Here is a 12877-nt window from a genome sequence, read left to right as displayed (position 1 = left end):
CACCCATCTCAATCTATTGTGTATTGGAAGCCTCAACTTCAATAATAATGATTAGGTGCCGCTTTGTTTTAAGTTGAAAACCCACACTTGGTGCCTTAGAATTACAAATTCGGAATTCCTATGGCCTCAGCGTGAAAGGAGTTCAGCCCCTCAATTGGCATTCAGTTAGGATCAATTGAAAAACACACATATTATAAACCATTGTGAAAAATAATGTTCAAATCTCAACTAAGTTTAAAACACAGGTGGAATTTGAACGAGTGACAATGATTTTGAGGCGTTTTCTTGTGAGCATCTAAAACACTAAAAGACGCTTAATAGTCAATATAAAAGGTTGTCTAAATGATCTATGATATATTTTGAGTTAAATAACTCATCATCCAATCACATTGGAGATAAGTGAGTTGAAATTTATATATTTTATTTATTAATTTATTTCTAACTCACTTATCTCTAATGTGATTGAATGATGAGTTATTTAACCCAAACTATATCATGAGTCATTTAGACAACATTTTTCACTTCATTTCCATCAACTTCTATCTTCTCACTACTTTTTTTGTATTCACAGGTACTCACTCTCCATCGCATACAATTCTATTTGAGTTGAAAACATTCACATCATAGTAAGATTAACTCTCATATCATATATTTTTTCTATCCATAAAACTCGAACTCAAAATTTTACTTAAGAGGAAATCAAGTATGTACCACATCTCCACTAGTGACTGAAAACTTTTTCCATCAAAAATTAAAATTACAATGTACTTATGCCATAAGATAAAAAGAAAATTACAATGTACTTGAAATTAAATTGTTATATTTTTCTCTTACAGATTTCGTCAAGAAAACAGTTCATATTCATCCTAACAAATAGGTACTTTGGTGTGAGAACCATAGGGAAGTTGCTACATTAAGCATGTGATTTATACAAGCACCACGTACATTAATCAAAAGAGGAAAACCAGGAGTTCAGTTCCTGCATGCGATTTAATCCTCACCTGGATGCAACGAAATCACCATGGCTCTTCTGAGTCGAACCTCCTCACGCTTCCCACAACTGGTGTCACCTCAACGGGTGGTTTCCCTTCACACAACCCTCCCTTCCCTCTCTACACCCACACCTACACCCTATGCTCCGCCACCACCCCCTTCGGCTTCCTCCCCCACCGGCGTCCCCAAGGCGGTGGAGTACGTGATCTCCAAGGTTGACAGTCTCATGAACTGGGCTCGCACTGGCTCCATCTGGCCCATGACCTTCGGCCTCGCCTGCTGCGCCGTTGAAATGATGCACACCGGTGCCGCCCGCTACGATCTTGATCGCTTTGGCATCATTTTCAGGCCTAGCCCTCGCCAGTCTGACTGCATGATCGTCGCCGGCACTCTCACCAACAAGATGGCCCCGGCTCTTCGCAAGTACGTACTCCTCTCTTCCCTTCCCCCTTATATAGGCGAACATTTATAAATCTATGTAGACCGTTTCTACATAACCAGATCATCTCCTTTGTTGAATGATTGGTATTCAAAAATCATAAACTAGCTAGCAAAATCAAAATTAGCTTGTTGAATGCATATATCTTAAGAATTCTTAGTTTCTTACAAGTCAAGCTCCAAATTAAACTTTACCCCTCTCAATCTATTTTATGTTGGTCCTATTAGATGCTTCAACAACAACAACGATTAAGCCATTGTGAAAAATAAGATTCAAATCTCAAGTGAGTTAAAAACAGGTATGAATATATAATGGGTTATATGAACGAGTAACAATAGTTTTGAGGGAAGTTTTATTGTGAGCATCTAAAACACTCAAAGACACTTAATATAGCAAAATACAAATAGCTAACTTGATTGATAAATTTACAAGTAGAGATGAGGAAAAATTCTTTTAAAGAACTTAGTATATTTTCAACTTCTTGATGAGGCAGTAGTTTTTTTTTCTCCTATTTTTTTTTTCTTTCTTTTGCAATTCTTTTATCCAAAAAAAAAAACTATAGTACGTCATGATCTAGGGTTCCTTGGATGGCTGTCGCACCACCTTCCTGCGTGGTTGCAACCCCCTCTAATCCTCTCTTTTCGTTAGCTCCCTCTTCTTTTCATTTGCCTCCGACCGATGTCTTTGAGATCTGACGATCTTGGCATTTGTTGTTCAAGGACGTCTGTTTTGTCCTCTGGCTTCCAATCCGACAACTGCGGTCGTCCTTTGTCGGTGGAAACCCCTAGTTCCTCCTCCTCTCTGTTGTCACTCCTTGATCGGGTTGATGTGGTCCATTTGTCGATCTTGCTACTCGTCTTCATTTGAGTCGCCAAGGGCTTAGCCTCTTGGCTCTGTTCATCGTCGTTGCTCGTTTATGCTTCATGGGTGTCGTGGATCTTGTGGCTTTGAGGTTTGTTGTTGTTGTTGTTGTTGTTGTTGTAGGGTTTCAGGTTTTTTATCATGATGCTTTTGATGGTGGGTTGGTGTGTCTTCACGGCAACAAAACATGTGGGTTGAGGCTGACATTGGTGGCTGTTGTTGGCAGTTTGAGTTTTTCAGGTTATAGGTTTTTAGTTTCTTTTGCAAGACATGAAGGTGGTATATCTTGAAGTAGAGTTTGGGTTGGCCATCTTTCTTTTTGTGTGCGTTTAGTCAAGAGCATTGAGGTTACGATTTTCTTTTGACTTCAACTTTTTCTGGTTGAAAGATTTACCGCAAAGGTGATCTAGTGGTTGTGTTGGAGCTACTTACATGTCAGGTGTTGTTATGCCATCTGTTTCTTATCCTTTCTAGTTTTTTTTTATTTGTGTTTGTCTTTATTAGGTTATGGGTTTAAGCTCTATGGCACTTGTTGAGATTTTTACTGTTAAGTATTTTGGTTTGCTTGGCTGGGTGAAGTCTTGTGTTTTAAATGGGGACCTATGGTTGTGATGTAAGGCGTAAGCATTAGGGATTTTGATTCCGCATTTTTTCTTGATATAAAAAATTGATATATAATATTTCAAGTATCATTATTGTAAAAAAAATCACTCAACATTTTCGCCTTAGTGCCTAAAATGTTTATACATGCCCCTGCCAAGAAGTCCTCACGCCGATGGCCGTAAGAATAATTTTTCGTTAAAAATCAAACATTAAACCACTTAGTGCTAAATAAGGAAGTAGGTACATACATTAAGCATGTGATTTATACAAGCACCACGTACATTACTTGGCTTGGCCATAAAATTTAAAACGTTAGAGAGAGAAAGAGAGGCACCACCGAAGTTCTATTCCTGCGATTCAATCCTCACCCACCCACCTGGTTGCAACCGAACCACGATGGCTCTTCTGAGTCGAACCGCCTCACGCTTCCCACACCTGGTGTCACCTCAGCGGGTGGTTTCCCTTCACACAACCCTCCCTTCCTTCTCCTCACCCACACCCTCACCCTATGCTCCGCCATCGCCTCCATCGGCTTCCTCCCCCACCGGCGTCCCCAAGGCGGTGGAGTACGTCATCTCCAAGGTCGACGATCTCATGAATTGGGCTCGCACCGGCTCCATCTGGCCCATGACCTTCGGCCTCGCCTGCTGCGCCGTCGAAATGATGCACACCGGTGCCGCCCGCTACGATCTCGATCGCTTCGGGATCATTTTCAGGCCTAGCCCTCGTCAGTCTGATTGCATGATCGTCGCTGGAACTCTCACCAACAAGATGGCCCCTGCTCTTCGCAAGTACTCCTCTCTTCCCTTGCCCCTTTTTTGCTTTTCTAGGGTTTTCTTCATTTGATTCCTTTCAATTGCTCTTTCTATTCGCTAGATTCTAAATCATATAGAACAGTAGAAACCCTAATTTGCTGATTTTGTTACAAATTTGTGTTTGGATGAATGTCATATCAGATAATTGGGCCTTCTTTGGAAGAATCGATGCTTTCATGGGGTTTTTAGGCTGTTATATAGATGATGAAGAATCATGGTTGGTATCTTTTGTGTATTAGCACCTTTATTCGAGGGAGGATTTCTGAGACTAATTTGTGGGGAAAAAGGTCATAGAACTAATAATCCTGTCGGCTTAATCGCGCAAATGCTAGTGAGTTTCGTTTGTTTTGATTAAGTATTGTTTGATATTGCAATCATTTAGGAGCCTGATAGGGAACCGGAACTAGAATACGTTTTATTGAACAAACCTCATTCTCTTGATATCAGTATCTGATAAGGATTTCAAAATACTGAAGATGAACACTAACAGAAATTGAAAAATGACAGAGAAACTGTAGTCTGTAGTGTTTGAGGGGGCTGCTTCCCATCTTCCCAGTCCTCAATCAAAATGTTGCTTGCCATGTCCACCTTCTTCCATTTCTTTCTTATTCCATTTCACTTAGAATCAGGTTACTGCCCCTACCCGTTGTGAGTGTAAGTTGTAGAATACTCCCTCCCAAACCAATTGCCCCCACCGATTTCCAATTCCTTGCTTTTCTCCCTGTCGTGCACCTAATTACCTAGTTTTTAACAGAATTTTCTCTTTGTGCTTGAACGTTGTTCTTGAAATCATTTTTAATTGAATGATACTGCCTGTCAAAAGAGGTCCTTATGTGGATAATGATTGTCTCACTCTACGCTGGCTGTGAGAGATGTGAACATTCTGAGGTATGCCCTGTTTGTATATAAGGGTGTCTTCGGTTCAATGGAGGGACAGGCTTTAGTTGAGGGTAGGGGGAGGGAGAGGGGATATTTTAATTCTTATCATATTTGGTTGAGGGGAGGAGAGATACCCCCTTTCTTTTTTGTTTCAGGATGGGAGAGGAAGGATTTTAAAATGAATGTACTTTTATTACCCTTATGTTTAAATTATAATTTTGAGTTTCAAAACATGAGGAAGGACATTTTTCTCATGTGAATTATGTTCCCTTTAAATCCCCCACTTTTGCATGCAATACAAAACTCTCCCCCCCCCCCCCCCTCTAAAATTTGAACCAAAGAATATAGATTAAAAAAATATCTCCCCTCCCCTCCATTCCACTCCACCAACACTATGAGTTTTCAAACGGGTCCAGGTGTTACAGTAGAAGAGTATGAAGCAAGTCACTCTTTTTAGTTCTTGTACAATTCTTCATTACAAAATTCTAGGTTGCTCACCTTTAGCTATCAATATATCATTAATAAGTTTTGATACTGAACTTTATTCAGCCTGCTGTTCCATTTGGAGGGCTCAACAACTTTTATTTTGATATTTAATTTCAATTGTAGAATTTGTTGGTCTTTGGAAGTCTAAATTATTTGAGAATGCATGCTTATGTTGAGATTTCACATGACCTTGTTGTATGAAAAATTTATATCCATTCCTCTAAACATTCATCAATCTTGACATGAAACGCTACGTTAAATTTTTGTATAACATGAGTGCATTCCTTTTCTAATTACTCTTTACAATCGTGATTAACATATCTCATAATGCCAGCAGTTATGTCTATTGTGATACCTCATTTTCTTGGTGTTAGGAATTTTCCACATAAGATGATCACAAAACATTAGTAATTGATTTTAATGTGCTCTTTCTATCTCCCCATCCCCTGAGCTTCCGAATTTCCAATATTGGAACTTGATTCATGTTCTGTCTTGGACTTACCAATTATGTTAATTAACATTAGCTTTCTACTTAATGCTGAATTTTTTTTGCAGGGTTTATGACCAAATGCCTGAGCCTAGGTGGGTCATCTCAATGGGAAGCTGTGCTAACGGTGGAGGATACTACCACTACTCTTACTCTGTTGTAAGGGGATGTGACAGGATTGTTCCTGTTGATATATATGTTCCGGGCTGTCCTCCAACTGCTGAGGCTCTGCTGTATGGACTCCTTCAGCTGCAAAAGAAGATCAATAGGCGCAAGGACTTCCTCCATTGGTGGACACAGTGAGGTCAATTATGTTTATTTCTTGGCAACCAAGTTACTTTTCAATAAGCAAGCCATGAAGTTTTACCTTGTTAAGAAGCGCCCCATGTCTGGCGGAGATTATGATGATATATTACTATATAACTCAATGTTCTATGTGATGCTTTATAAGGGGCTTCAGATCCCTTGGAAGTTGGATGTTTATTATTTGTTTTTGTTTTTGCTTCTTAATTACCTGGGAGTATAAAATGCCCACTCAGGTTTGGCTCATAAGTAATGGTTTTCATGTTTGGCCAATTTAGCTCTTGCTTACTCCTGGATAATGGTGTTGCAGTGTAATTCGGAACTCATGGTACATTGTATGTTAGCTTTCACTATTAAAATTTTGGGTGCATTTTGGGTGAAAAGTTTAATTGAGCACTTATGACAACAGCCGTTTATTCGTAAGCTAATTTGAGGAGAAATAAGCTCAAAATAATTTTTAAGCTGAATGATGTTAGTTCAATCAAATAGTTATGTTTTCAATATTAATCTTGATTTTGATGAACTATAAATACATGTATCTTTCCCTAGTATTTTAAACTAGTACTTTTACCCGTGCGATGCACGGGGATATTCATTTTTGTGTGTTTCTTTTAACTTGCTTGTTTTTTAGAGATATTTTATGGATTAAACAAACTAAATTTATTTTAGATATATGAAATCAAAAATTTGTAATTTTTCTGTACTTATAGTTTGTTTTTTTTTGAGTTGCTATTTTATGTTTATCTTTTGTATTTGTTTTACTAAATGCTCAATTGATGATATTTTTATATCTATTGAATAATTTATTGCATGGAGTTAAAGTAACATATATTTACTAAAAATAGCCACGAAAGTTTTTTGCAATTGAATTAATTACAATGAGAATAAAGCTGAGAGTGTATCGTTGCACATTTCCTGTAAAAAGATCTTCTTCATATAAAACTGTGAAAGACTTATTTGTAAATTACATTTGAAGTTCTATGAATATTGTTGTCATCACTATCGCAAATAGAGATTCTTAATCTTTACGGTGCGTGGCTTTGGAGAATGCTACATATAATTGGTCATGTGAAAACACTTATTTGGAAAATATAACCCCACTTTTTTAATGATTGTCCTTAACTTTTGTTTATTATCATGGAAAAAGAGAATGCTAAAGGAAATTGTGTACTTTGAAATTTAAAAGGAATTATACTATCTGATGAAGTTAATGTTAATCTTGGTACAGACACTCTTTGTCTGGCATTTGCTCTAGAGATAACCTTTGCTTCCAAACATATGTCCTCATTCGAGTAATAATCAAACGTGTATCATTACACATTTCAGTTGATTGGTCTATGTTCTTATAAGCATTATTGAAGCACCAATTTTTAACCTTAATTGACAATTAGACAAACCGGAAGAGTGTATTGTGTTTAAAAACTCTGGTGTGTGGATATCATATTGGCTGTCACAATTGTTGTATGAATACATATCGTCAGTCAAATAAGTTTTCTCTTCTTCAAGCAACAATGACATCATGTATTTATTCAAATTATCAACGATCTCATTTGTAGGAGTTAAAATAGCACAATGTTGACAATTGTGGATCTTTGTAGTTTTCAAGGAAAGATGGATAAGTAGACTTAACTATAGAAGTCATTGGATCACTTGTATGTGGAATAAAAAATTCTCGAGGGATGTTCAGGGCATTTTCATCTTATATGTGCTTACCTGCATTTTCATCTTACTCAGCAACCTCTGCATCTAATCTTCCGGTTTAGTCTCATATTTTTTGTCAATTAAAGTGCCTACTCATGTTCCAAAAATAAGAACTATTATTATAGTTGGCGTTAATAGTTTACAGTAAACATTTTAGATTTTTTTGGGTCAAATTTGTGAAGCATAAAATATTTTATTAAATTATATTATTGTTAGAAATATATGTTCTAATGGGTTAATTTTTATTTGGTTTTGTAATGATTGATTAAATTGAAAACTGACATTATAAGGATAAATGTGAAAGTACCTGACAATGATCTCAAAGATAAGAGACATTGATAATGGCATGGATAATATCCTGCATTCTACCTTTATACACAACTGTTAAAAATTTGCCTAAAGTCTCCTTGAAGTACCACATTTAGAATATTTATTTTATTTTATAACTTCTATTTTAGTAAGCACATGTAAATAGAATTTTCAGAGTGGTAAAGTTTTTGTCCAATTGATTAAACTATTTTTGTGTGTGTCGTGAACAGTTCATTGGACGTGTTTTTTTCATTGTAATTAATAATTATGTTTAATTCAAAATTTAGTCTCAAATGCAAATTACCTCAGTAAACGTCCAAAATCCGGATTTTCTTGTGTGACGATATTGAAACTGTAAGAGTTTGCATTTACATATAGACACTTTCTATGCGTGAAAATGTAGAATGCTAGAACCAAGATGAGAACTTCAAAATTCAAAATGAAGTACCTAAATATAATATCCACACTCCAATTAATGTGGATATTCTGAAGAACAAAGGCTCTATAGATTAAATTTAGGTGAGCTATAATGGCTACCTAGTGATGTGTCTCAAGATGTTGAAGGAAGGGAACAAAGATAAAAAAATTACATTATTACATAGCTACAGGAAGGGAACACATTTTAATTCATATTTATTCCATTTCATGGTGTGCACTGTGCAACACTTAGAAGAAGAATCATCAAATTATTCTTTCCCGTTTCTGACAAAAATGTTTTGTTCACAAATGAAATATTCACCTCCACCTTGTGGGATAAAGAAGAAATGAGAGATATGATAGATGATATGATAAGAATAGAAGAGAGATATAAGAAGAAAAATGTGTGGAAATGAGATGAAAGAGAAATATGAGTGTAAATGAATACTCAACTTCTATACATCAACTACACACTAAACGATGTTCAATTTTCACAACAATAAAGCGGTTTTAAAATCAAAATCCAAAAACTTTCGGGCGAAAATTCTTCGGAAAACACCTAAATCAAAACATGCAACAAAAGCTTTCAGATGTCGAAGTGAAAATACACGAAGAAGACAAATAATTAAGAATTCTTCCCAGCAGCGGAAGAGGACCACGAAGCACTTCACCTGTTAACATAAAGAGAAAATTTAGAGTAATCAGTACACCATATTTAAAATGAAAAAAAGGGAGAAATGTAACGACTGTAACTACAATAAGAATATGTGTAATTGTGTATGATAAATACAAACATTTTGCTTGTAAAAACAAAGGGTCGAACTGAAAAGTCACACAAAATGAAATTAAAAGATGATTTTACCAAGAGAGGACAATAGAAGCACAAATTGAAAGGAAGCATGAGTGAGAAAACAATAGGCCGAAATCAAAACATGAAACTGAAAGAAGCTCAGTCTTCAGATGTCGAAGTGGAAATACATGAAGAAAAAAATTGAGGACTTACCGGAGCGGAAGAGGACAATAAGAAGCACTTCACCTGTTAACACAATGGAAAGGAAAATAAGTTAAGGAAATTAAGTTAGTACATTTTATTCAAGATGGAGAAAAAAGGGTGAAAATTGGAGGGTTCAGGACCCAAAAATGATTAAAAGAAAAGGGTGACATTCTGATATAGCCATATAGTTGAACCTGCGTAGTTGGTAGATCAATAGTTAATCAAAATTCTAATCATGACAATAATGCAGAAACATGTAGTTAATTATAAATGAGAGAGGGCATGAATTATACCTCCGATCAAGGTGGGACGTTTTCCTGGTTCGTTCCAAACAACATCCAAGTACCTATTAATATCAAATTAGGACATATACACATGGATCCAATTTGTATGCTATATATTCCAAAAACTTGAATTTGATTGGTTTAATATAACTACATTTCAGACAAAGTATTTTAAAGACATTCAGAACATGCCTATTTCATAGAGAAGAATGTTCTCTGCACTCTTAGAAGATGTTTCCATGTAGAATATTCCATTCTCCTTATTTCTGCAAGGATGACCCTCCAATTTTAAATGAATTAATTTAAGTGTTCCAAAAAAGAAATATATACTTTTTTTAAACACGTTATTTAATATCTAAAACTTAGTAGGATAGTCAAAAGATAATAGCACAAAATGCCATTCAAATTTTAGTAGAAAGTAAAGTACCAAAATGACTTTAGGGGAATTTTATAAATTTTAGAGCCGCAACAGTCCTAGTTGTAATCTACCTTTCTCAAATAGGTGCTTCTCTCCTTTATAATATTGAATTTCTGGTGTATCATCCTCCTCCTCAGATTATTTTTTTTCCATTGCAAGAGACATATAACACTCAATATATAAAATAATAACCTGTTGAAGTAAATTAGTTTCATAAGAATTTGCGCATAACTGGAGAAAAAATAAAAAATTCTGCTTTAGTACTAACCTTGGGCTGTATCCAAGAGCCAACATGCTTCAGACCTCAAATTGGTCTTTCAGTCTTTTTTCTAATTAGTGAATCTGGCACAAAGATAATTTTAACACATAATAGAGGTAGCTATCAGGTAGAAATATGCCAAGCCATCAGTAGAAGAAAACAAAAAAGCTGAAGCATGATTAAAAGAAACATTGATTGAACCACTGCAAAAAATATGGCAGCAGAATAGTGTTGAAAGGTTTTGGTGTTGTACCTCTTGCTTCCGAGTATAAGCGTCATTTGTACAATTGCTCTCATCTCTTCTCAGTAACACGTAGCTGTGGAAAATACTTGGAACAAAGACTTACACTGCTTCATAGTATCTTCAGGACTGGTGGCTAAAAAATGAACAGAAGAGTTCAAAATCAAGATTGAAATAACCCGACAACAAAGAAACATAAGTAAATGATGATACCATGAAGGAGAAGCTTCTGTGCAGTCTCGCTGGGGAAAATACTGAACTTGAGCATTGCATAAATCTCATCCTCCTCCCTTACCCGTGTCTCCTTGATGTTCTGGATGGTCTTCCGCACACTGTTCGAAATCAAAACCCTCAACCCACCACCGCTTGGAGCAAAGCTAATAGATCCTGGGGCAAAGTTTCTGGAAACCGATAGGCAGATAGGAAACATAAATACATCAGGAGAAGAAATGAGAATGTAAAATTTACCTGTCCTCTCTCTCGCATCAGATAGGAGGTACTGAATGAAAATTGTCAGTGGGTGAACTACATGTCTAAATCAATTAAATATAAGATAACGTTCAAACCCCTAATTTTCTCTCAATAAATTGTCACTTGAAACGGCTGGAACGTAAGCGAGAAGAAAGTGTCGCTAGAAATCAGAAACGGCTGAAATGCAAGAACTCAAGAAATTGGAAATGATCTGACGGCTGTAATTTCATCTGTTGGAAATAATGTGTACTTTTACTAAAATGTCCATGCCAAAAATTAGATTATTGTGCATTGAATTGTTGAACGACTTATTTGCCCTCAAGGCTGCAGAAACTCTGCTTTTATATATATTATAGATTATAGATAGATATAGATAGATAGATAGATAGATTATAGATAGATTATAGATAGATAGATTATAGATAGATGTCCCCATCCTATTCTATCTCTTTACCTCTTCGCAATTGTTTTGAATCTATGGTTTTGAGGTGTGGGAATTCGATTTGGAATTGTTGTTTCTTTTCAAGGACGAAGCAGCTAGGATTGACTCGGATGGGTGAGAAAGTGGTCATTGAGGATATGATGTTCAGATGTTGGGGAAGGAGATGAAGAAGTGAGGGGTAAGGCGGTTGGGTTCATTTGGGGAAGGGAAAGAGCTAATTCTGGTGGCTTGGGTTCCTTTGGTGGGTTTTTGGCGCAAGTGTGACAAAAAGGGAGAGATTAGGAGGTGGCTTGGGTTTGGCTGTCGGAGGTGATGGTGGTGGACGGTGGTCAAAGGAGTTTGTCTTTTGAGGTGGGTTGAGACAAAGGGGTTTGGGGTCGTTTGGTGGAAGGAAGTACTTTTTTTAAACATGAGACTCAAATTAGACAATTGCAATGGATGAAAGACTAAAAATAATGCAATTAAAGCATTTTGCACTTAAAATTATAGTACAACTCTCAAGTTTAGATCTCAATACAACCCAATCTAATAAAAAAAAAATCAACTTATTTTTTTCCTACTAATTTTCAACTTCTCATCGAGTATTTTTTAGTGAACATAAATAAAGATCAGACTGTGAGGATTTGTTGTTATTATTATTTTTTTAACTCGATTTCTTGTTATTATTTATAAACTTGTTTGTTTTTAACTTTTTATGTAAAAATATCTAATATCTAATATCTAATCCCAGTGTTATCAGACTCGGCTCGAACCGGTCGGTTCGACCGGTTGAGCCGGGAACCGGACCCTAAGTCGGTTCGAGCCGAGCTTCGGATCGGCCATGCAATCCACCTGCTATGAACCGGAAAAAATCGGCCGGTTCAATAAAAAACCGGTGACTCGGTCCTTACGGTTGGACCGGTTCGCTATGTAAAAGAAAAAAACTGAAATACAGAACTGCGTCGTTTCTGACTTTTTGTGTAGGGTTTCTTAAACTGAAAACCCATTCTTCCTTGCAATCCAACATCGCCGCCGTGTTCCGTGTAGGCTTCTTCACTCTTCAGCCTTCACCAGGGCTCCAAGACGCCTAGCCGTGTAGCAGCAAGGGTACTTTCGAGGGTTGGAGGGGCATTTTTATGCGCAAGGGCGGAGAAAGGGAGGAGAAGAGTGACCCGGTGTGCGGCCATACATGCTTTGATTCACCATGCTCCTTGTTTGCGTTCACAGAGAAGTTCTCTGGTTTGGCGGCAGCATAGAGAAGCTGAATAGGAATGAGTACATTAAGATAATTTTAGGGTTTAGCTGGTTAGTATGTATATTAATGGGCTGGACCAGCCTTTCTATCTTTTAATCATTTAAATTCAAAGCCCACGTTGAAAAAAAAAATGAAAGGCTTTTATTACAAAATGTTTGAAATTGTATTTCTTGAAAACCCACCGCACAGTATTTGACAAAAAGAAAAATGTACATTTATGACCTTTGCATGTGTGTGTATA

General features: G+C 36.6%; 2 protein-coding genes across 2 annotated transcripts; both read left to right on the top strand.

The window, feature by feature from the left end:
• The first annotated feature begins 1021 nt into the window (after positions 1 to 1021).
• Positions 1022 to 2905, top strand: LOC130749212 (NADH dehydrogenase [ubiquinone] iron-sulfur protein 7, mitochondrial-like). Its single transcript, XM_057602539.1, has 3 exons — positions 1022 to 1416; positions 2682 to 2694; positions 2798 to 2905. The coding sequence occupies exons 1-3, from the start codon at positions 1022 to 1024 to the stop codon at positions 2903 to 2905; spliced, it is 516 nt and encodes a 171-aa protein (XP_057458522.1).
• A 269-nt stretch (positions 2906 to 3174) lies between these two features.
• On the top strand, positions 3175 to 6249 carry LOC130724550 (NADH dehydrogenase [ubiquinone] iron-sulfur protein 7, mitochondrial-like). Its single transcript, XM_057575815.1, has 2 exons — positions 3175 to 3687; positions 5632 to 6249. The coding sequence occupies exons 1-2, from the start codon at positions 3293 to 3295 to the stop codon at positions 5864 to 5866; spliced, it is 630 nt and encodes a 209-aa protein (XP_057431798.1). The 5' UTR covers positions 3175 to 3292; the 3' UTR covers positions 5867 to 6249.
• Positions 6250 to 12877: the final 6628 nt, after the last annotated feature.

Source organism: Lotus japonicus, chromosome 1 (assembly GCF_012489685.1).
Source record: "Lotus japonicus ecotype B-129 chromosome 1, LjGifu_v1.2".
Classification (NCBI taxonomy): Eukaryota; Viridiplantae; Streptophyta; class Magnoliopsida; order Fabales; family Fabaceae; genus Lotus; species Lotus japonicus.
Note: the sequence above shows the minus strand (reverse complement) of the source record. Positions and strands in the feature narration are given on the sequence as shown.